At 48.0% G+C, this 24,085-nt stretch overlaps 1 protein-coding gene and 1 long non-coding RNA gene across 4 annotated transcripts in view; one reads left to right on the forward strand and one right to left on the reverse strand.

Annotated features, from left to right (window-relative positions):
• The first annotated feature begins 4,543 nt into the window (after positions 1–4,543).
• Positions 4,544–23,582, forward strand: ZNF26 (zinc finger protein 26). Of its 3 annotated transcripts, none has more exons than XR_008312519.1 (6): positions 4,544–4,791; positions 11,371–11,557; positions 14,285–14,411; positions 15,279–15,392; positions 19,178–22,232; positions 23,038–23,582. XR_008312519.1 is itself a non-coding variant. In XM_053280089.1 (6 exons), the coding sequence occupies exons 2-6, from the start codon at positions 11,540–11,542 to the stop codon at positions 20,677–20,679; spliced, it is 1,509 nt and encodes a 502-aa protein (XP_053136064.1). In that variant the 5' UTR covers positions 4,544–4,791; positions 11,371–11,539; the 3' UTR covers positions 20,680–23,582. The 3 variants fall into 3 exon arrangements, 2 of the variants coding, with proteins under 2 accessions (XP_053136064.1, XP_053136063.1); XM_053280089.1 differs by having other exon boundaries at positions 19,178–19,842; positions 20,095–23,582; XM_053280088.1 differs by having other exon boundaries at positions 19,178–23,582.
• LOC128338117 (uncharacterized) overlaps positions 15,718–24,085 on the reverse strand; it is a 31,889-nt gene continuing 23,521 nt past the window's right edge. The window contains exon 3 of the long non-coding RNA XR_008312520.1: positions 15,718–15,997. This is a non-coding gene — a long non-coding RNA (uncharacterized LOC128338117). The remainder of the gene's footprint in view (positions 15,998–24,085) is intronic.

The raw sequence follows: 24,085 nt of genomic DNA on the forward strand, positions 1-24,085 counted from the left end.
ATGATGCCCTGTTCTGTTTATTTGCATCCGTTGCTCCCCCAGTCAACTGGGAGCCAGGAATGTCAGTATATTTGTTGTGTGTGGGGGGGTGGGTGGGGCAACCCCCCCCAACTCCGTTGCTGTGGAATGAACAGCTGGTGGGTGTTAAATATTATGCATGGATCAGGGAATGAACCCGACTGGAGATTAACCCCTTTTTGCACCACACCCAACTAATCATTCTGTTATTTCGCTTGCAAATTCTGGGTGCCCGGAGAGTGCTCTTCAAGAGGCTATCTAGACCAAATCCCCAGCTCCAGTCTCTGTGCAAGAAATAGGCCATTGAGGAGCAAATCCGTGCCTGCCAGGGGCGTAGCTACCATGAGGCAAGGGGAGGCGGCTGCCTAGGGCCCCCCACGCCTCGAGGGCCCCCCCCAGAGGCAAGTCACATGACTATATATTGTGAAGTGTGTGTGTATCAACAAGGGGCCCATTTTAAAATTTGGTCTCTGAGGGAGAGCCACTCTACGCTGCTGCCTATGCACACTTCCCTGCAGGGGGGTAGCTAGGGGAGAGGCAGTCTGGGTTCACCCCTCTCCACAGACTGATTGACGAGCAAACCTGCAGAGGCCACTTCTGCACATCGTAACCAATTTAGCTGACTTTGCACGGACCCTTTAAAACCAACGGAGTCTGCAGCCTTCCATCCATCCCTTGGACTAGAGTGGTCCTGCTGCAGGCTTATGTTAAGAGCCCTGCCGGAAGGGCACAGCTATTTATTTATTCATTCAGTTTCCATACCTCCCTTCCTAAAGGGGCTCAGAGCAGTTTACATTACAATCAAAAACACATAGCAACTAAAACCAATCAAACATTCAAACCAGATTCAAATTAAAATTAGATATCATTCAAAGTATAGGCAAAGTGTGCCATCGAGTCGGTGTCGACTCCTGGCGCCCACAGAGCCCGGTGGTTGTCTTTGCAGAATACGGGAGGGGTTGACCATTGCCTCCTCCCGCGCAGTATGAGATGATGGCCTTTCAGCATCTTCCTATATCGCTGCTGCCCGATACAGGAGTTTCCCATTGTCTGGGAAACATACCAGCGGGGATTTGAACCGGCAGCTTCTGGCTTGCTAGTCAAGTCATTGCCCCATTGTGCCATTAGGGGGCTAGAGATGTCATTAAAAGCCAGGCTGGAAAAAATGGGTCTTTAGGGCCCTGCTGATGATGCATATGATATGATTATCTGATATGACCTTGCTGGTGAATCTATCAAGATACTAACTCCAGTGTGTCTCCATCTAAAATATCATTACTAAAAGGTGAGGTCAAAGACCAGGCAAAGTCATTTTGATAGGAAAGTTCAAGAAATGAAATATCTGTAATAGGATTGTTTTTAATTAATATGCTTGCAAAAGGCAAGTCAAAGAACAGGTTTAAATATGTAGGATTCCAACATTATTTTATTGAATAATTACCATACATAGGAAGCTGCCATATACTGAGTCAGACCATTGGTCCATCTTGCTCAGTATTGTCTTCACAAACTGGCAGCGGCTTCTCCAAGGTTGCCGGCAGGAGTCTCTCTCAGCCCTATCTTGGAAATGCTGCCAGGGAGGGAACATGGAAGCTTCTGTCTTCCCAGAGCGGCTCCATCCCCTAAAGGGAATATCTTCCAGTGCTCACACATCAAGTCTCCCATTCATATGCAACCAGGGCAGACCCTGCTTAGCTAAGGAGACAAGTCGTGCTTGCTACCACAAGACCAGCTTGAATCATTTTGAATCTGAGAAAGATCTTCTGCTTCTATTGGTCATGATGTCATTTCTGAATTCTTGATCTGATTACTGAGTGTGAAAAATCTGTTACAACAACAGTTAAAATTCAGCATGTCTGCTAAAAATAAATAAATGAAAAATTAAACTCATTAATTTTAATTAATTAATTTGGTTTAATTTTTTAAAAATAATTTAAATTTAAATTTTATGTTTAATAACATTAATTTAATTTTAAAAATTTAAATATTTTGGTGTAAAACATAGTGCATTCAGATAATGTCAGTGGTAGGATTGTATATGCAAAATTTGGTATCTGTAGGTGATTGTCAAATATGACTTTATTTTGCACCAACTCTTCAGAATATACATGATTAAGAATATTTATTTATTGCTTTTCGACCATAGAACACAAATCTCATAGCAATCTGCATAGCAAAAGAAATAAGAAAACCTTGGCCCAGTCCTAAAGTAAAAGGGCTCACCATTTAAAAAGAAACCCAGGGGACACACCGGCAACAGCCAGTGGGATAGACGCTGTGCTGGGGCTGGATACGGCCAGTTGCTCTCCCCTTGCTAAATGTAAGAGAATCACCACTTTGGAAAGGTATCTCTTTGCTCAATTAGCAGGATTTTCAACACACAACTATATCTACTCGGTGCACTGGTTTTTTTATTTTGTTTTAACACCAACACTGTAAATAATTTCACCTTTAACCAAAATAGCAAAGATTCCATATCTGAAAACAATATTTTCCACAAATATTAAAAGCTTTAAATACAGCGTTCAGCTTTCAGTACTTTATCCAGTAGCCTTAAAATCTTACAATATATAAATGTGTTAATCTTTCTGCACTAGTCTAATTTTTCCTACATTTATCTATGCAGTTTGAAAGCGGGCCTCCAATGTTCAACACTTCTATTTTGGGTGCCTAGGTGGTTTTATTTTTATTTTCATTTCAAAAAGCAAAATCACATTCTCCCTACAGTCTCAGCTGCATGTACTGCATGCAATCTTTGTGGATTTTGGCCAAATAATCTCCTGAAGAGACTTGCAGGGGCGGATTAATGGATAGACAAAGTAGGCTACCTACGGCGCCAAAATTTGAGGGGCGGTCACACACCCCTGCCCCAGAGAAGGGCAGCAAATCCTTGGCTGCCTGTGGGTGGCAAAAAGCTTAAATCTGTCCCTGGAGACTTGCCATCAAGAAGGTGGCAAGGTGGTCTTGAACCAGCCCCTGTTGGGGAACATGTTTAGTTTCAGTCCACCATGGTCAGTGTCTGTTGTTGGTTTCTGCAGAGCAAGCCTTTCGAAGGGGCAGGAGCAGGGCAGGATTTCCCCTGGTCAGTTGGCAACCCTAGCCACATTGTGCTGCTCAGAAGAAAAAGACTGTCCCTTCCCCTCACTGAGTTGTCCTTTTTTTCTAAATAAAATTAGAAATTGCCAGATTTTAGCCTTTCCTGGCAGAAAAATGCTAAAGCCGAGCTGCTGCATCTTCATCTCCAGGATGATATATTGGCTTACTTAGAAGTAAAAGCCACAATGTGTGCCATTTAAGTGTACCCAGGACTGCAAGCACTGTTTCGAAAGCCGGACTTTGAAGAAGCAAGATAGAAAAAGCATTGACGCTTTTGCACTTTGGTGCTGGAGAAGACTTTTGGGGAGACCATGGACAGCCAGGAAAACAAACCAATGGATCCTTGAACAAATCAATCCAGAATTTTCACTCAAGGCACAAATGACCAGGCTCAAATTATCCTACTTTGGACACATTATGCAAAGAAGATCCAGCTCCCTTGAGAAGTCCATAATGCTGGGAAACGTTGAAGGAAAGAGAAGAAGAGGACGACCAGCAGCAAGGTGGATGGACTCGATGACGACAGCCATGAATGCACCATTGAGAGACCTTGAAGGCCAAGCGGAAGACAGATCACCCTGGAGAGACTCTATCAATGGTCGCTAAGAGTCGACACCCACTGACACCAACTTGACTTGACGGCACTTCATCAGTCAATCAGGACTGCGGCGGTGACTATGCGTGCTTGCTCATAAGTAAACCCTACTGAGCTAAATGTCGTTTACTCCCAGGTAGGTGTGCACAGGACTACAGCTGCACTGCCCAAGCCTATAAATGCTTCCTCCTCAAACCCCACTGAGTGCAGTGGCTATTATTATTATTATTATTATTATTATTATTATTATTATTATTATTATTATTATTATTATTATTATTATTATTTCAATTTCTATACCGCCCTTCCAAAAATGGCTCAGGGCGGTTGAAGAGTGAACAGGCTTGCAGCGGATTCCTGGGAGTAAAACCACCTTCTCACCCACAGGCAGGTTGAAAAGCGGAAAGCCTTCTGCAGGCTTACTGTGGAGTGTGGGAGGGACTGACTCACAAGTAAGCCTGCACTGGATCGGGCTGCACACAAGTGTGTAGCTATAATTGAGTGGATGGGTTCAAAGAACCCGGGGCCCCCAGGTCCACCCCTCCATATTTTCTTCATTATCTCTCTCACTCCAAGGCGCCACCAGGGAGAGGGGCGGATACTGGCCCCCTCTCCCTGCCCACACCATGGATCGCACAAGGCGTGCCCACTTCGGACTGCATCCGGACTCGTATCGGATTCTCCTGGCAGATGGGATGATCCGGCCAGCAGGTGGCGCTGCGTGGCTCTCTTCTGCTGCCGGCTGGCAGCCGGGGACCAAGGAGTTAAACCCCGGGTGCCTCCGCGCAACACCCCCGTAGCCTTTTCACTCTGAACTGCTCTGTCGGTGGGGAGGACGGAGCGGCGAGCAGGAGCTGTCCGATCAGCTGCGCTGAGAAATGAAGATTCCAGGAACCGGATTCTGATTCGGATTGAGCAAAGTGTGGCTCAACGTTCTCTGCCCAGCAAAGCAGCACTTCGGAAGCGGGAGGAGAAAGGGACCCTCCAGGCTGCTTGCGGGTTGTCAGTGGCCCCGGACCCGATCCTGGCCAGGATTGTTGCCTGCGTCTCCTGCCTCCTCTGAGCAATGGGAATACCCACGGGTAAGTTCTTCGCCAAATCCGAGTCCGCTTGCAATCTAGCGTATTTATTTCCAAAGGGAAGCCCTACTCATTTACTCCTCGGTAAATATGTAGGCCAAATGTGTCAACGTTTCTGGTGTTCGTTACGGAGGAAGCTGCCTTTGACTGAGTCAGACCAATTGGTCTGTCTAGCTTAGTATTGCCTGCACTGACCGGCAGCAGCAGCTTCTCCAAGGTTTTAGGCAGGAGGCTTTCCCCACCCTACTTGCAGATGCTGCCAGGGATCGAACCAGGGACCTTCTGCAGGCAAAGCAGATGCTCAGTCACTGAATGATTCGTTACTTCCAGGCCCGGCTGGCCCTGCATAATCCATTCACTCAAGACATTTGGGGACTGGGTGGAAAAGGAGAAAAGCTCGATTGCAGCCGTTCTCGGCCTTAGGTCTGCCGAAGTTGCTGGACTCAAACTCCCATGACCCCCAGCCTCGGGCCATTGTGGCTGGGGATGCAGGAGGAGTTCAGCAACATCTGGGGATGTAAGCTTTGGGTACCTCTTTTCTACTCTTTTTAGGCAAGAAAAAAAAGTTCACTTTAATTTTAAAAAAACTTTTCTGGTAGGCTTTGTTGTTGCTGCAGCAGCAAAATATTAGCAATCTCAGCCTTTTAGCGGTAAATGAATTACCGTGGGGGTTCAGACCCCAACCCCTGCCCCCTGCCACAAAGCCACGGGTTCTCAAACTTGAGTCCCCAGATGTTCTTGGACTATAACTCCCAAGGGCTGAGGGTGATGGGGGAGCGGTTGCCTGACACAACATCTGGGGACCCGAGTTTGAGAATTGCTGTCCTAAGCATGTGAGGAGTTTCTTGCCATTATAGGGAGGAGAGCTGGTCTGGTGGTAGCCAGCATGACTTGTCCCCTTTGCTAAGCTGGGTCCGCCCTGGTTGCATATGAAAGGGAGACTAGAGGTGTGAGCACTGGAAGAGATTCCCCTCAGGGCATGATGGAGCCACTTTGGGAAGAGCAGAAGGTTCCAAGTTCCCTCCCTGGCAGCATCTCCAAGATAGGGCCGAGAGAGACTCCTGCCTGCAACCTTAGAGAAGCCGCTGCCAGTCTGGGAAGACAATACTGAGCGGGATGGACCAAGGGTCTGACTCAGTATACGGCAGCTTCCTATGTTCCTATCTTTAGTCTCAGAAACATATAGCCCATCCTCAAAGTGTCTTTCCTCTCCAAAGAGTAACCAAAGATGGGTCAAATCAGGGACCTTGAGCATGCAAAGCAGATGCCCGGTCCCTAAGAAGAGAGCTGCCTTATGCTGAGTCAGACCCTTGATCCCTCTCACTCAGGATTGTCTGCTCTGACTGGCAGCAGCTCTATGTTGCCTCTAAATCAGGGGTTCTCAGCCTTGGATGGACAAAGGCAACTGTGGCTGGGGATGATGGGAGTTGTAGTCCCCACACCATCTGTGGACCCAAGGTTGCAAACTCCTGCAACCTTAGAGGAGAGCTAGCCTGGTAGTAGCAAGCATGAATCATTCCCTCTGCTAAGCAGGATCTACCCTGGTTTGCATTTGAATGGGGCACTACATGTAAGCAGATATTCCCCTTCGCGGATGGTGCCACTGGGAAGAGCATATGCAGGCTTGCATGCAGAAGGTCCCAGGATCCCTCCTTGGCACCATCTCCCAGACAGGGCTGAGAGAGACTCCTGCCTGCATCCTTGGAGAAGCCGCTGCCAGTCTGGGAAGACAATATTGAGCTAGATGGACCAAGGGTCTGACTCAGTATATGGCAGCTTCCTATGTTTCTATGTTGCTCCATCTCAGCCTGCTCATTCACAATAAGCATTCCAAAATAATTGCTGTTAGAATGGCTGAGATGAAGTATATGAAATGTTCTGACTATCCCAGGGCTTTGGAATAAGCTTCCTGCTGAAATCAGAGCCTCTCCTTCTGTGTTTGTTTTCAGGGAGAACCTCAAGACCCTCCTGTTCTCTCAGGCTTTTAATTTAGAATTGATTTTAATAATGTTAAAAACTTGTTTTAATAATTTTATTCTATTGTTTTTATTGTCCTGTATTTTAATTTGTGACTTTTAAATATTTTAGAGTAAGTACACTGCCTAGAGGTATACAGATCGGGCGGCATAAAAATATGATAAATAAATAAATACTATTTAAAGAGTGGTACATATAATATCGGTTTCCACATCTGTAAAATGGGCATTGCACTAACTCCCTCTTGTCATGCTGAGAGTGGTAAATGTGTTAGAAAACAATCTTCCTATTGTTTAATAATAAAGCAAGCGTAATCAGATTACCCATGTTTGAATACAAACACCGAACTTCAGATCATAACCTCTTCAGCAGGATGTATCCCACCAAGGACATGCTGCAGATGTAAGCTGGTTTTCATCCCCATGAGAGTTGTGATCTGGGGCTCAGAATCTGAACAGGATTCTCTGTTTCCTTGAACTACAATTCAAGGATTCCCCAGGATTCTTTGAGGGAACCAATGGAAGTTAAACGGGAGGAAAACTGATAGAAGTCTATGGTGCACGCCCAGAGAGGGTGCATCTTCTTATCTATGAAGGACTCAGATTTGTACTCTTTCATAATACAAATTTCTGGGCTTTTGTCTCTCTTGATAGATTCAGGAAATGCACAATTCTAAGCATCTTTAGCTCAATTCCTCTTTCTTATACAGTTAGGATTCCTCTGCATTTTCTTGTCCCTGTTTGCTGGTTTTATATAATGAGCTTTGCTATCTTCTCCTAAAGGAAAGGACCAAATAGCAGCAGTGGCTTATTTGCATGTGTTAACTTATGTAAATATATGCTGCTTTAAAACACGCTATTGTGGAAAACTGTGGGCTTGCCTTTTTGTCCAGAGAGCAAAAGCCTGCACGAGCAGGCACTGTTCATTTGCATATATTAGTTCATTTAAATATGTGCATATTTTGCAGCTGCTGGAACAAGAAGGCTGAGCTAGGGAGGTGATAGAGGAGGGGGAGAGAAGCTGTCGGGCAGGCTTAAAACGAATCCAGTGCTAATTCAGGACGACCGACCAGTGTAAATGCAATTTTAGCTGTCCTGAGGAGTGGAGGGGGCTGAGATTCCAGAATTTAGGGTTGCGGGGCGCCTTGGGTGGCCGTGCATATTGGAGTCTGGTGGATTAGCTCCCAGGATGCCGTTGTCATGGTGTGTTTGAGAAAATTGTGGTGCAGTAAAATTCTGGGACATCTGGTGGAAAGGACTGGCTGGACGTTTAGGACTGTCAGACTCCACACAGATTTTGCAGCTGCAAGGTGTTATGTGAGGCCTTTAAAAGGGGCTTAACCAAATTCACAATGGAGGAGGGAGTCTATCTGTGGCTACTAATCCTAAGGGCTAAGTGGAACCTCCATGGTCAGGCACAGTATAGCTCTGAAATACCAAGCAGTGGAAGCAAATGCCAGGGAGGGCTGCTTCCTTCCTGCTTGGCTTAGATGGACCAATGGCTTGACTCAGTTTATGGCAGCTTCCTCTGTTCTTTTGTTTTCAAACTTGAGTCCTCCCATGTTGCTGGACTACAACTCCCATCTTCCAAAGGCCATTGGGGCTAGAGTGATGGGAGTTGTAGTCCATCAAGATCTGGGGACCCAAATTCAAAAACCCCTGTGAGATATCAGTTTCATCATATGCATTAGTCTGCAGTCTAAGACTGAGGACAGAATTGGGGGTAATTATTTTGCAACCAAAATGCAGAGATTGCCGTCTCAGGGTTCTTGCTCTGAAATGGCAAGTCTTGTCTGTGCCGAAAAAAGGGGATCTGGGGAGGACCCTATAGCGTTTCGGATACACATGTCCCGGGTTGAATTGCTCACAGGTTACTAAAAAGCCACTGGGTGTTTGATGCATATTGCAGTTATGGATTCTGAGTTAACGCCGCTCTGGACTGCAGACGTAGATCACGGCTTTTGAATGCTGCTCCCTAAAAATATGGGGTGAAACCTGGGGAGCTGCTAGGTGCTTGCTAGGCGTTGCTAGCAAGGTCCGGGGCCTGGACCCACAACCCCCGTTTTTGATCATTAATCATTCCTCTCAAAGAATAATAATAGACAGTTTGAAAAGTCTCTAATATTCTAATAGCTGGAAGCAGCAGAGACTAGAGCTGGGAATGCTAAGAGCTCTCTGCCTTGCTCTGTCCAGGTGCCTCCACTGCTTTCTGGAAGAGGGCAAATGGCGGATGAGATTCGGGGCTCTCAGCAATTTGTTGGGGTCCTGTGCCCCCTGGGCCACCCCCTAAGGATGGCACCCCTGGGCAAAATCAAGGGCTCTTCCTGCCCCATTGTTCTGGCTTCAGCACCTGTCTCTGTCCAAACGCCACCCAGTGGCTGTGCCTTCCGGCTCTGAACGGTGCCCACTTTTCAAGCCCCACCTTGTCATGCTGCGGCAGCGATGGCCAGTGTGCTCCATGGAAACCAGAAGCCTGTCGTATTTGCATGCTGATTCGACAGTCGATGGCTTCTGCTATTTGCATAACATTTGCATCCGTGAACTGGACACACCAGGTTGGTGGGAGAAGCCAATGCCATCTTAAAAGGGGTGGCTCCCTCCGAGACTCTAGGGATGGCTTTCTCTGCACATTAAGATCTTTTTTCCCCACCCTACTCTTTCTCAAGGCCGGCCCTAGGGTTTGGGGCACCCTAGATGAAGACCTTAAGTGGCTCAGCGGGGAAATGTTTGACTAACAAGTAGAAGGTTGCCGGTTCGAATCCCCCGCTGGTATGTTTCCCAAACACCTGTATTGGGAAACTTTATTTTATTGATTTTATTTTATTTTATTTATTCATTCGATTTCTGTACCGCCCTTCCAAAAATGGCTCAGGGCGGTTTACACAGAGAAATAATAAATAAATAAGATGGCTCTCTGTCCCCAAAGGGCTCACAATCTAAAAAGAAACACAAGACAGACACCAGCAACAGTCACTGGAGGTACTATGCTGGGGGTGGAGAGGGCTTCTTTGCAGGGGAATGACCAGCCCATGTGGATGGCCAGTGGATGGCCAGTAAATGACCAGTTTGCACTGGTTTGGGGATACCGTGGGAGAGAGTTCTCTTCCCAGAGCTGTAGTTCTGGAATATCACAGGTTGGCAACTCCTGCTTTAGGGGCTGGTGCTCTCTAGGAAGAGCATCTGCATCAGGGATCCCTCTCACAGGGATTCCCAGACGTTGTTGACTACAACTCTCATAACCCCCAAGCAAAAGCCACTGCAGCCGGGGATTCTGGGAGTTGTAGTCAACAACGTCTGGGTATGCCTGTTACAGGGAACACTGATCTGCCCGCTTGCCTGAAAAAGGTTCCAAGTTCCCTCCCTGGCGGCAACTCCAAGAGAGGGCCGAGAGAGACTTCCTCCCTGCAGCCTTGGGGAAGCCGCTGCCAGTCTGTGCAGACAAGACTGAGCTAGATGGACCAAGGGTCGGACTCAGTAGACGGCAGCACCTCGAAGACGGGGGCTTCAGTCCCATTGAGTCTCTGTGATGGCCGTTCACACAAACAACCTAACGCCGGTTTGGCGCTACGGCAAAGACCACGCACGTTTGAACCTGCCTGGATCCCTGTCATTTTGCGGTCTCTGCTGCTCCTCGGCTCACATCCTGTGGGGAGGCAGAGCCAAGCAGCGGCATCCCCGCCGTGGGGTTAGGGTTAGGGGCAGTGGCGCTCTTACCCCTGGACTTTGGGGCCGCAGTCCAGGGCCACCCCTATCCTCTTTAGACTGTCCTGGGTGGGGTGGTTGCCAATGGCCCTCACTGCACCAGGTGAACAAATGTGCTTATGACTTGTGCCGGGTGCTTTAGCGATGGGGGGGGGACACGCGTGTGTCATGGTGTGTGTGTGTGTGTGTGTGTGTGTGTGTGTGTAGTGATGATGCTTAACTTGAGGGGGGGGAAGGGGGGCCTCCAAAGGCCTTTAGGTCCCGACTCCAAAACTCCCTAGCTGCAATTACCTCTGGTTAGGGTTAGGGTTTCCCTAGCACGCTCCCTATCACCTCCCTCCTTCTCCTCGCCCCCCCCCCCCCCGCAGAAGCATGCCCATGCAAATGCAAAGCTGCCTCTGTGCGAGGCGGGAAGGAGATGGCGGTTTGCATTTCCTTGATGCAAATGAGCTGCGTTTATTTAGTTGTCCCTCCCCGGAGCAAAGGGGTGATTTGCATGCCGGTCATGCAAATTTATTCCAAGCCAGCCAGGCCTTTTTAAAAATGATTATTTTTTAAAAGTTACTGAAAGAACTTGCAGTTGAGTTGACGGTCCTTTCTGCTATGAAACTGAGTAGAGCCAGCGTGGTGTAGTGGCTAGAGTGCTGGACTAGGACCGGGGAGACCCGAGTTCGAATCCCCATTCAGCCTCATGAGACTTGCTGGGTGGCTTGGGGCCAGTCACTTCTCTCTCTGCCTGACCTACTTCACAGGGTTGTTGTGAGAAAGAAACCTAAGTCTGTAGTACACTGCTCTGGGCTCCTTGGAGGAAGAGCGGGATATAAATGTCATAATAATAATAATAATAATAATAATAAACAACTCTCTTCCTTTATCTCCCCTTTAATTTCTCTCCCACTCCTAGCAGGCCTCGGAGCTGTGGTGGGAACCTTCCTTGCTGAGTCTGCCAAACTCCTGCTTCCAGAAGGGGAACTGCACAGCCACAACCGCCTACAGCACTGAGCCCGCCACCCTGATTTCAGGAAAACCACCACACCTTTGTCTCAAGAGAGGAGCATTTGTCGGCGTGAGAGATGGCTGCAACCTTTTGGGTAGGGGACCCTGGTGTCAAACTGGCCGTGGGATAAAAAGCATCCCCCAGGCCCTGTTCTATTCATTTAATAGCTGTCTTATCATTTTGAATGCACCCTTCTCCACCCACGTGGCCTGTAGCATCTCGGAAGAATCCCAGCCCCTGCCCATTCGTCTAGTACACTGATATACAGTGGTCCCTCGACTTACGAACTACTCGACATCCGAAGTTTTCGACTTACGAACAACAAAAATGACTGGAAGTAGTTGGCGGTTTAGATTTGGCTTCCTCGACTTACGAATTTTTAGATGCGGTTTCCTCGACTTACGAATGTTTCCAGACCTCCGTGGGTGCGCTTTTCGGCTTACGAAAATTTCGACCTACGAACGTGCGTTCGGAACGGATTAACTTCGTAAGTCGAGGGACCACTGTATTCATAGACCACCGAAATAGCAATAGCAATAGCACTAGCACTAACATTTATATACCGCTCTATAGCTGGAAGCTCTCTAAGCAGTTTACAATGATTTAGCATATTGCCCCCAACATTCTGGGTACTCATTTTACCGACCTCGGAAGGATGGAAGGCTGAGTCAACCTTGAGCCCCTGGTCAGGATCGAACTTGTAACCTTCTGGTTACAGGGCGGCAGTTTTACCACTGCGCTACCAGGGGCTCTTGCTGGGGAAATAGGGGCTGGGACAACTTTCCAGACAAGCAACCCACTTAACAGGGGCATGATCTGGAACGGTGATGTTGCATGCCTGAACTCGAGAAACGAGAGAGGTAAAAAAAACCAATCCAACCGAAAACAGCTTTTATAAACAGGAGAGAGAAGTATAGCCTCATTGAGAGGGATTGAGAAGACGCCATAGATCTACTAAATTAAAAGCTAGCATATCAGCCTTAAGTGTGGTGCGGGTCCGAGAATGTAACCTAGACGGGGGAGTATTGCAGTCAAGAAGGGGACCAAGAGTTTGATTCAAATCCCCTCCAGTAATCAGGTGGTCCGATGTCAAATGTTCAAAACAACTTTGTATTAATTCTGGGGACTCTGTGACCGGATCGTGCAAATTCATTAACCCATACTGCAAACTTCATCACCGATTTCTTCTTCAACAGTTAACTTGGGAGATTTGTGAATTGAAATAGCCACACCCTCCCCCTCATAGAATTTCGACTTGCGTAGATGTTCTCCATTGAGCCACCTAATGGCACAGCGGGGAAGTAACTTGCCTAGCGAGCAAGAGGTTGCCGGTTCAAATCCCCGCTGGTATGTTTGCCAGACTATGGGGAACACTTATATGGGGCAGCAGCAATATAGGAAGATGCTGAAAGGCATCATTTCATACTGCGCGGGAGATGGCAATGGTCAACCCCTCTGTATTCTACCAAAGACAACCACAGGGCTCTGTGGTCACCACGAGTTGATACCGACTCAACGGCACAACTTTGCCTTTGCTTTAGATGTTCTCCACTCATGCCTGTTGTAAAAGTAATTCATCAAATGTAAAAACAAACAACCTCAATAGCCATTCCTCCCAACTTGGCCAACACCTGGTACCAAATTGGTAGGAATTTTCCTCCAAAGATTACTCCATGTAGAACATAACAATTAGTTGTTTCCTGACCCTGACCCTTTCCTCTTTGCCTAAATGCATGCAGATCTGCCAGGTTCCTGTGGGATTAATTGATCGGACCTTTGCCTTTTAGTTTGTTGCATTGGCTTGCAAGATGAAAGTTAGACATGCCAAATTGATCGTTCTCCTTTCCATGCAGTGCACAAATGCGGGTGGCATCTAATCATTTGCTGAGATCGCTTAGCAAATTAAGGGTCCCTCGCACATGAATTCCTAGCAGCCTGGCCTTCCTCTTTCAACTTTGCAGAGGTTCTGAACTGTGCTCTGTTTCCTCAGTCACTGAAATGACGTATATGCAGTTTGTTTATTAGCTATTTCTCCAGTGCTTTTACTACGAAGGGCAGAAACTTTGAAGCAGCTTGCCTTTGAGTCAGGCTGCATAAAATGCTGCAGTTCTGCAGGAGTGCTGAGTTTAGCATTGCAGGAATGTCAGCTTTCATTTCAAAAAGTCAAGTTTCCAGGCCTCATGAGAGATCGCTTGAAAATGTCTGGGTGATGCCTGCTGAAACCTCAGAAGGAGGGTGATAGATAAAGTTTCTAGTGCTTAGGGGTGGGAAGTCAGTGCCTTTAGGCACGTCTTTGCTTCGCTCTAGAACTAGTAAAAATTAGGAGAGGAGAGCTGGTCTTGTGGTAGCAAGCATGACTTGTCCCCTTAGCTAAGCAGGGTCTGCCCTGGTTGCATATGAAAGGGAGACTAGAAGCATGAGCACTGGAAGATATTCCCCTCAGGGGATGGAGCCACTTTGGGAAGAGCAGAAGGTTCCAAGTTCCCTCCCTGGTGGCGTCTCCAAGATAGGGCTGAGATAGATTCCTGCCTGCAACCTTAGAGAAGCCGCTGCCAGTCTGTGCAGACAATACTGAGCTAGATAGACCAATGGTCTGACTCAGTATATGGCAGCTTCCTACGTTCTTTTGTTCTCCTCCCTGTTTCCAATTCTTTTCCAACTTTTAAAATTCCAAACCTGAACCTTTCTCCCCCCCAGACCTCAACTGCTTCTCTGCAGCCTGTGTCTGTCACTCAAGGCTCTACTCTCTCTGCATTTTAACAAGGGATGTAGGTTTTCAACAGGTGTTGTCAGAAGCTTTTTGCTTTTATTCCTCTCTCAGGATCCTGTGACCTTTGACGAAGTGGCCATCTATTTTTCCCCGGAGGAGTGGAACGAGCTTGCAGCCTGGCAGAAGGATCTCTACAAGGACGTGATGAGAGACAACTACGAAGCCTTGATTTCCTTAGGTAGCTGGTTCTCCGTTGGGCTTTGTGGGTTCACCCTCTTTTATTTACTGATTTAAAGCATTTCTGTCCCACTGGTACTCTACTGCTCTGGGTGTCTGACAACAGAAGAATAAAAACACAGATCCCACAATAAAAGGATGAAAGACAGTAAAGCTATAAATAATCACAAATCACAATAAAAGACAGTACAGATATTGTAAAACACTTTCCCGCCAGTCTGATTTGTGTCAATGGCTGAGTCAGGAGAAGGGCTTGCTTTGATTATCTGAGGACCCTGGCATTAAAGTAAAGTTGTGCCATCGAGTCGGTGTCGACTCGTGGTGTCCACAGAACCCTGTAGTTTTCTTTGGTAGAATACAGGAGGGGTTGACCATTGCCTCCTTCCCCGCAGTGTGAGATGATGCCTTTCAGCATCTTCCTCTATCGCTGCTGCCTGATATAGGCGTCTCCCATAGTCTGGGAAACAGACCAGCAGGGATTCAAACCGGCAACCGCTGGCTTGCTAGTCAAATCATTTCCCCGCTGTGCCATTAATTGGCTAGACATTGCCCAAAATCACTGTGATCCTTTGTCCCCTGAGATGGTACTGACTGCCAGAATTTGTGGACTTGGCTCATGCTCAGTTGTAGAGCATCTGCATAACATGCAGAAGGTCCCAGGTTCGATCTCCGGCCTCTCCAGGTGAGTCTAAGACAGTTTTCTGCCTGAAGACCTGGAGTGCTGCTGCTGGTCAGAGTAGAGAGTACTGATCTCGATGGACCAATGGTCTGACTCAGTAGGCAGCTGCTTCTGGTGTTGGCCTCTGCTCTCAGTTCTACAAAGGTTTGGGAATTAAGTGCCATTTCTTCCTCTGCTTCCAACCACTAGGCCTCGCTTCCCACAAGCCTGATATTATCTTGCGGATTGAAGAAGGAGAAGATCCATGCATTGGGAAATTCCAATACTCAAAGATGAGAGACGTTTCACACCCTGATTTTGCTTGTAAGTCACGAGCTAGAAATCGGGTGGGTTGGATATTTCGGTTTGCCCCCCAGTCACGACATAATGATAATGTTGGAGGTCCAATTTAATAAAAACAATTAGCAGGCCCGTAGAGATGGAGAAAGAAATTGGGTGTGTTAATTGCAATGGGGGAATATTCACATTCCTATATTCGTAGAATTGGATGGGTGGATGAGGGAGGGAAGGAAAGAAAGACTCGTCATTGACGGAGCAAAGTCTTCTATTTATCTATTTATCTGTCTATTTATTTATTTGATTTCTATACTGCCCTTCCAAAAATGTCTCAGGGAGGTTTACACAGAGAAATAATAAATAAATAAGATTTGTGTATAAATAAGATTTGTGTAGAGTTCAAATTTACTTGCTAAAGTTCAGGCAAGTAAATATATGTAACAGAATTTTGTATTTATGTGCGTGCAAAAGGGAAGTCCAAGAATAGTTTTAAATGTTCAGGATGTCAACTTGGAACATAATTCATTGTACTGAATAACTATTGTACGTAGTAAATTTCAATCATAGTGCATTTGAAGCTGAGAAAAATCTTCTGCTTCTCTTGGGCATGACGTCATTTCTGAATTATTGATCTGTTTAAAAAAAACAAAAAAACCCTGTTGAGAACAATAACAGTTAAAGTATAATCATTATAGTCAGCATTTCTTCTTTTAAAATACCAAAAACAAACAAATAAATAAACCTTTCACCCAGCATATTCCAGTGGAACAAGTAAAATTCCTGTTGTGCAATATGTAAATACGTTTAATCAATCAATCTATTGCTTGAAAGCCAAAGAGTAAATCAATTTTAAAACAAACAAACCATACTTTCTGTAGTTGTTGGCTCTCTAGACGAAGGTTTGATCTTATCTGTGTCTGAAGCAAAAGAGACTGTCTCTTTGAATCCCAGGGTTAAGGTTAGGGATGGGCCAAAACACGATTCGGCTGTCCGAATCGCGTGCGCCTCCCTTTCAATTCGAGGGCTTACACAGCACCTTTAAAGTGGAGGAGAGCAGGTCTGTACCTCCTGCTCCTTCTGCTTGCTGTGTATGCCCTTGAATTGAATGCACGCGATTCGGACAGCCGAATCACATTTCGGCACATCCCTACATAAGATTGGCTCTGTGTAAGGAGTTTTCTGGCCCTCGCCTGTGGCCTCAGGCCTGTTTGGTAGAATCCTAGTGTTGGAGGGTTCTTGAAGGCCATCTAGTCCACCACCACCCCACTCAGTGCAAGAAATCCAGACCCAGAGCATCCCCAACAGATGGCTTTTTCGCCTTTGCTTGACAGCCTCCAGGTCTACCAAACAGAGCCAACTGCCTCCCTCCCCTGGATGGCCAAACTGTTCTTATTGTTAAAATGTTTATCCTAATGTTCAACCAAAATCTGCCCTCCTATAGCTTAAACCCCTGAGTACTAGAGAACAAGCCTTGGCCGCCTTCTGTGTGACAGAACGTCCTATCTTTTATTTTTATTTATTCGATTTCTATACCGCCCTTCCAAAAATGGCTCAAGGCGGTTTCTTCTCAGTCCTATCTTCTCCATGCTAAACACCCAGTTCCTTCCACCTTTTCTCCATGGTGGGGGTTCTTAAGCTTAAGCCCCCAGGTGTTGTTGGACTACAACTTCCATCACCCCCAGCCACAACACCCAAAAGGTCATTTTAGCAGGGGGTGATGGGAGTTGTAGTCCACGCCAGGGAGCCCAAAATTGTGAACCCCTGCTCCAAAGGGCTTCTTTCCAGACTCCTGAACAACCACTACCCTCCTCTGTACCCATTTCAGTTGTCTACATCCAATTTGTCCATTTCTCATGCCTGCTCAGCAACTGCTTCTGGTTAAGAATTGACATTTTCTCTGACCACTTCTGTAACAGCTCTGAGACTATGGAACAACCCACCTCATGATGTTTGTCATCACTTTAAAAAAAAAAGTTTTAAAACTTTCTTTTAAATCTCCGTCAGGACATCGGCAAGATTTAAAACTTTCTTTTAAAACTGAGTCCACTTGCCTTGTCCTGTGGGTGCTTAGTGAATGAAGAAGAAACTGCTGGCAGTTGTTGACTAATTACCTGTTTTTTATTCCCTCCCCGCCTCTGCTATTTTTTCCACTAGACCGACAGCACAGTGTCAGATTGTAACATTATTATTCCAACATACTGTGATTTATTATTAGTGAAGAAATATTTTAATAATAAATTATGCTGTCAACCCAGCAGAAAAAGCAACATTTTTTTAAAGCAGAGTGATTATGGAAAAGGCATTTTCTGTCAAAGGTATTTAAAAAACAACAACCCACACTTTGTCCCCTCAAAGACCTCCCACGCTAAATTTTTTTTAAAAGGAAAGTGAACAGCACTTTTTAAAGAGGCATTAAAAGTGATCGCTAGGAAACAGCATTCAAATTTACAATTCATATTTCTTTCTCGGAGAAGTCTTCCCAAAAATGATGCCTTCCAGAAGTGGGTAGCCTAAACTAGCTCAAAGAGATAAAGCTGGATAGGCTTCCCTAGAGAGGAAATTCTAAAGGGAGGGTGCCACTCTGAAAAAGGCCCCGTTCCTACTCGATCATGGATCTAAACTCTGGTGACCCGGCTATGCAGAATCGGGCTTCTCCATGCTGCGTCGTGCCTGCTATGTAAATCCTTGAGCCCCATTCAGTTGCTTTATAAACCAGGGACTCTGTAATTGTCTACAGCACAATTGTGTGTGGGAGGCCACACTATGAAAGGCGGCCTTCCACTGTTTCATGTTTTACAGAAACCAGTGCTTCACTCAAGAACAGATTTTGCCCATGATCAAAATGCTGGTGCTTACAGGAAGAATCTGTCCGCAACACTGTTCTCGCTAAGAGGGATTCCCAGACGTTGTTGTCTACATCTCCCAGAATCCTCAACTGCAGTGGATTTTGCTTGGGGATTATGGGAGTTGTAGTCAACAACATCTGGGAACATCTGGTCCACAAGTGCAGCTTTGGTCTCTGCAGACGCAGGGGCGGATTAACGGATAGGCAAAGTAGGCACTTGCCTAGGGCGGCAAGATTTTTGTTTAAAATTTCTATACCACCCAAAACTTGTCTCTCTGGGAGGTTTACAATTGAAGTGTGAGTGCTGTAAGATATTTGCCTTAGGGCAGGGATGGGGAACCTTGGCACTCCTGCAGATGTTGGCCTACAATTCCCATAATCCCTAGCTATTGGCCTCTGTGGCTGGGGATTATGGGAGTTGTAGTCCAAAAACAGCTGGAGTGCCAAGGTTCCCCACCCCTGCCTTAGGGGATGTTGCCAGATGTTGCCTGCTTGGCATGCAGAAGGTCCCAAGTTCACTCCCTGGCAGCATCTCTAGGTAGGGCTGGGAAAGATTCCTGCCTGGAACCTTGGAGAGCCGCTGCCAGTCAGTGTACAATGCTGAGCTAGATGGACCAAGGGTCAGACTCAGTATATGGCAGCTGCCTTTGTGGAGTAGCTAAGCACATCAGCATGCAGACAGGACTTCAGAGGGCACTCTTGAGGGTACGGTACGTGAATCCAGTATCGCCGCTTTTTAGAACACCGGAACAGGACTGTGGTCCAAATGGAATCTGATAGTGTGCTGCAGGGGTTTCCAGATGTTGTTCACTACAACTCCCAGCATCATCAGCTGCAGTGGCCTTATGGGATTATGGGAGTTGTAGTCCACAACATCTAGGCATCCCTGTTAGAGGGAACACTGGTGGTCTGCTTGTTCACTTATTGCTTGTGTGTAACATTCGGATGTGGTCTCTTTTTGTTGCAGCCGATGGTCAGATCTGGATGAAGGAGGAATCCCGCCTGGAGGGGAATCCGGTGGGACTGGGGCCCAGTGGCCGCAAGGAACATCTGGAGGCCCCGTTGAGGAGACTGAACAGTCAGAACATCTACGGATTGCCCGCGTGGCCAGGAGGACAGCTGGGCAGCCTTTCTGTGAATGGGATGGCCGCTCTCCCGCCCTGGACCACTCGGTTCAAATGGCCAAGCCCTGGGGGCAAAGAGGCAGCGCCCGTGGGATTCCCCGTGGGGCACCCGGGGAGCAGCTTTTGGCCCGTGGATGCTCCCGTCTTCCAGCCCAGCACCCAGGAGGAAATGCTTCTAATCTGCACCCAGTGTCAGAAATGCTTCCTGGCCCGTTCGGCTCGCAACGTCTCCTCGGCGGTGCCCACGGGAGCGGTGACACAAGTCTGCCCCGAGTGCGAGAGCAGCAGCGCCAAGCACCCGCCCGCTGATCAACACAGCCACGCGGGCGTGCCGCCCTGCGCATGTGCCCACTGCTCGCCGCCCGGCGCCCGCCAGAGATTCCCCAAAGAGGAGAGACCCTTCAAGTGTGGGAAGTGCGACAAGAGCTTCCGGTACGTCCATGAGTACACGTGGCACCAGAAGGCGCATGCCGGGGAGAAGATCTACAAGTGCTCCGAGTGCGAGAAGGTCTTTCGGCACAAGCAGGAGCTCATGTGGCACCAGAGGACCCACACGGCGGAGTGGCCCCACAAGTGCGGGGCCTGCGAGAAGAACTTCCGCTTCAAGCAGGAGCTGACCTGGCACCTGAAAACCCACTCGGTGGAGCGCCCGTACAAGTGCTCCGAGTGCGAGAAGAGCTTCCGCTTCAAGCAGGAGTTCATGTGGCACCAGAGGGCCCACGTGGGCGACCGGCCGTACAAGTGCGCCGAGTGCGAGAAGAGCTTCCGCTTCAAGCAGGAGTTCACCTGGCACCAGAGGAGCCATGCCGGCGAGAAGATCTACAAGTGCCCCGGCTGTGACAAGAGCTTCCGTTACAAGCAGGAATTCATCTGGCACCAGAGAATCCACACCGGGGAGCAGCCTTACCCGTGCGCCTCGTGCGATTCCACCTTCACCTGCAGGCAGGAGTACATGCGCCACCAGCGCCTGCATGACGGGGAGAAACCTTACCAGTGTCCCCACTGCGATAAAACATTTCGCCGGGGGTCCACCCTGATCAGGCACCGGCGGGTCCACATGGGCGAGGGGTCCTTCAAATGCTCCCACTGTGACCGGACCTTTGGCCAGAGCGCCAACCTGATCAAGCACCAGCGGGTCCACACCCTGAAGAGCGAGCCCGTGGAGAAGGCTCCAGGCTGGGCCCCCTGTCTTCAGACTTCGGGGCCCCCGGTTCAGCAGGAGGCCGTCAGCATGTTGAGCCTGAAGACGGTTTCTGTGGGGGCGCTTCTCTTGCTGAACCTCCCGGAGCCCAAAGAGGAGAGAGACCCAGCTGGAGAAGCGAATGCTTGGGAACCCCAAATGTGAGCCGGGTCAGAGCGTGCGCCTCTCGAAAGAGAGTCCTTCCGAGGAAACGGTCTTCATTCCAAGCTGGTCGATACATACAAGTAGATCGCCGGCACTTTCGGAGAGGATCGGAAGACTGCAGGCATTTGTATACAGTACGCTAAATGTGGGAGGAGGAGAAAGGGGTCCAAAGTAGATCTGGAACAAAGGCCAGATTCCATGGGTTCCCCCGCCCCGAAAAATATCCGGGTGCTTCCTTTTCTAGACTAGCCCGCAGTCTAGATTATTCTAGACGTTCTAGATGACGACTAGATCCTCTTCTAGACAGCAGCCAGCAGATACAAGGAGTTGGAGCAGACCGCTGAGAGTCTCCTGACCACACGGAACGTGGAACCTCTGTGTTCAGAGGCAGTCTATCTGCAGTTTTCAGTTGCCGGATAAATAAGGGATGGTTAGCCTCACCATGCCCTGCCTGGAAGCTTTTGGCTGTTCACTGTGTGCTGAGCTGGTTAGGATGTCCTGGCCGCCTCTACCCGGCTGTTCCTCGTTCTTGAAAATGTGTTGTATTTTTTGGAGATCTGGATAGAATTCATTTGGTTGCTGCCCAGCTAAGCGAGTGGGGACTCAGTATTTTCGAAGGGCTCAGCATTGAATATTGTCCAGGAACATTGCAATATACACCAATATTGGTGAATATTGTCCAGGAACACCCTTGTTCTTTGTGTCTCTTGAACCTGCAAGGACCCAGGATGGCCTCCCTTGATCATGAGTAGAGGATCTCCTTGTTTCCTTTCCTGTAGGTCCATTTCCTGTTACCCTGATTACTTGGGCCCCAAGTGGATCCAGGCCCCATCTGTTCCACACCTCCAGGGAGCCACCCTGGTATAGCGCATCAGAAGCTGATGGTTTCCATGCTTCCGCATGCAGATTGAGCAACCTAACGAGGTGAAACGGCACCTGCAAAGCGTACTGAGAAGACATGGGCCACATCTACACTATTCACTCCGAACTAGAGTGAAACCTGATCCGGGTTCCAGATCAAGGACCCCCGATGTTGTTCTGCAAGGAGCCTAGCAAAACGTTCTTCCTAGCACTAACGTTTCCAAGCTGCGAGGTTGGGAGCTGGGTTCACTGCAAGAGGGTATCCCAGATATGGTGGACTACAGCTCCCATAATTCCCAGCCAAAGGCCATTGCCGCTGGGGATGCTGGGAGTTGCAGTAAACAACACCAGCGGGTGGGTGGTCGTCCTTTTCACCGATCTAGTTTGAAACGGGGGTTCAGTTCTGACGCTCCACGTCACAGTGGGGAAATGGCATCTTCGGGAGGCAGCCGTTGGGCTGGTTTGTGCCCATTCATCTTGGGATTTCAGCAGCACAATGAACAGTACCCCTCGGTGTTGTTTTGAGTCTCGGTTTCTCCAGTGCCTGGGTGCTAAATTGGGTTTAGACCCCCTTCTGCGGCTTCGAGACACACTTGCCAGACTGAAGAACTGTGCATCCATCTGTTTGTTTTGGATTAAAGTGCCGCTGGAGAGAGCAGAAGGGAATGTTCTTCCTGGGAACGTTGAGACCTGTAGGTTCTTGCAATGAGAAATCCAAGTGGCCCTCTTAAACTTCCCCCTGATTAATGTGTGCATGAGTACAATTTACTGTGCCTGCCCCGTTGACACCGATGGGAGTGCCTGGAGAGGAGAGCTGGTCTGGTGGTAGCAAGCAGGACTTGTCCCCTTAGCTAAGCAGGGGCTGCCCTGGTTGCATAGGAATGGGAGACTTGATGTGTGAGCGCTGGAAGAGATTCCCCTCAGCAGGGGATGGAGCCGCTCTGGGAAGAACATCTAGGTTCCAAGTTCCCTCCCTGGCAGCATCTCCAAGATCGGGCTGAGAGAGATTCCTGCCTGCAACCTGGGAGAAGCCGCTGCCAGTCTGTGAAGACAATACTGAGCGAGATGGACCTATGGTCTGACTCAGTATATGGCAGCTTGCTATGTTCCTATGATCACGCACAGGAGAGTGTCCTAGTGGATCAGACCCAATATGTGTCACCTTTTGTTTCTTATTGTAAAGTAAAGTGTGCCATCAAGTAGATTTTGGCTCCCGGAGCCCACAGAATCCTGTGGTTTTCTTTGGTAGAATACAGGAGGGGTTGACCATTGCCTCCTCCCGCGCAGTATGAGATGATGCCTTTCAGCATCTTCCTATATCACTGCTGCCCGATATAGTACCAGAGGGGATTCGAACTGGCAACCTTCTGTTTGTCAAGCATTTCCCCGCTGTGCCACTTAAGGTGGCCATGTTTCTTATTAGCACACCTCAAATCTATCCTCTATTGGGTTGCTCATGATAGGAGTCTACTTCTGACTGTTGTTGGTTCTTTGTAGATGCTCTTCTCTTGAACTCTGCTTGCACGGCCAGTTTCTGCCCCCGGCATGGATCCTGAGGACCTGATCTGAATCCTGGTGCAGTTCACTGACTGAGCAGTGTCTTGTGGATTTCTGTGAAACCCACTCAATGCCGCAAGGTTGCTATTTTCTTACGCAAATGAATACTTTAATGTTGAATTGTGTTTGGATAATGTCACGAAATATGCAATTTTTTACGGTGACGGGGTGGGTGGGAGGAAGGCTCACAAAATAGTCGCTAAGAGTAGAGGGGAGAAATGCAGCACGACCTTGGCTAAGGGTTGTCAAAAGTTTTCTTTCTGGGAGGCTCCAGTGCAGAGGCACAGCTGCACGACAAAGCAAAAACCCAGCCTTCTCCATCACTGTATCTGCAGGCCAAGAGAAGCTTCACCTGCTGAGTTCCTATGCTCCATTCAGTTAAAAGCACAGGAGCACTTTAAGGGGGGAAAGCTGGCAACGCAATGGTTCTCTATATATCCTTGTTGTTCAAAAGTAGAGCTTCATAAACCAGACTCCTTTCCATACCTGTGTAGGAGTTGTCAATTATCATATTTTCCTGTGTCTCGATCGTGCACACGAGAATCGTGCAAGAGAAGCCGTTGTTATGCCCATTTTACAGCCTGTGAACCGGTGTTTCCTCACATCCCTATCATACACAAGCACAGCTGCAGAGAGTTCTGATCCCCAGGCTCGAGGTTCTCTCAACCTTGGGGTCCCCAGATCATGTAGTTGGGATAGGGTTGCCATATGCAAGTTTCCCAAATCTGGGTGGCCTGATTTGCATATTATGCAAATTATGCGGCAACTAATTTGCATTTTGTTTGTTCATTTATTTGACAGATTTGTATACTTTCCTCTCCTCCTCCTGCCCTCCCATGTGATCAGATCCAGGGTAGAATCTGGACAGTGCATTTGAAATCCGTATAAATCCGGGTGGAATTTAGCAGCCGGATGGAGGAACCAAAATCTGGGGGCTACCTTAAATTCTGAGGGACAATAACTCTGCTGGATCAAAGAGACCTGGAGT

Source organism: Hemicordylus capensis, chromosome 15 (assembly GCF_027244095.1).
Source record: "Hemicordylus capensis ecotype Gifberg chromosome 15, rHemCap1.1.pri, whole genome shotgun sequence".
Taxonomy (NCBI): Eukaryota; Metazoa; Chordata; class Lepidosauria; order Squamata; family Cordylidae; genus Hemicordylus; species Hemicordylus capensis.

What these genes read in the sequence shown, in the direction of transcription:
- ZNF26 (XM_053280088.1), top strand. An exon ending in CGAAGCCTTGATTTCCTTAG is followed by an intron (nt 14,412 to 15,278) that starts GTAGCTGGTTCT and finishes TCCAACCACTAG; the next exon opens with GCCTCGCTTCCCACAAGCCT. An exon ending in TTCACACCCTGATTTTGCTT is followed by an intron (nt 15,393 to 19,177) that starts GTAAGTCACGAG and finishes TTTTTGTTGCAG; the next exon opens with CCGATGGTCAGATCTGGATG.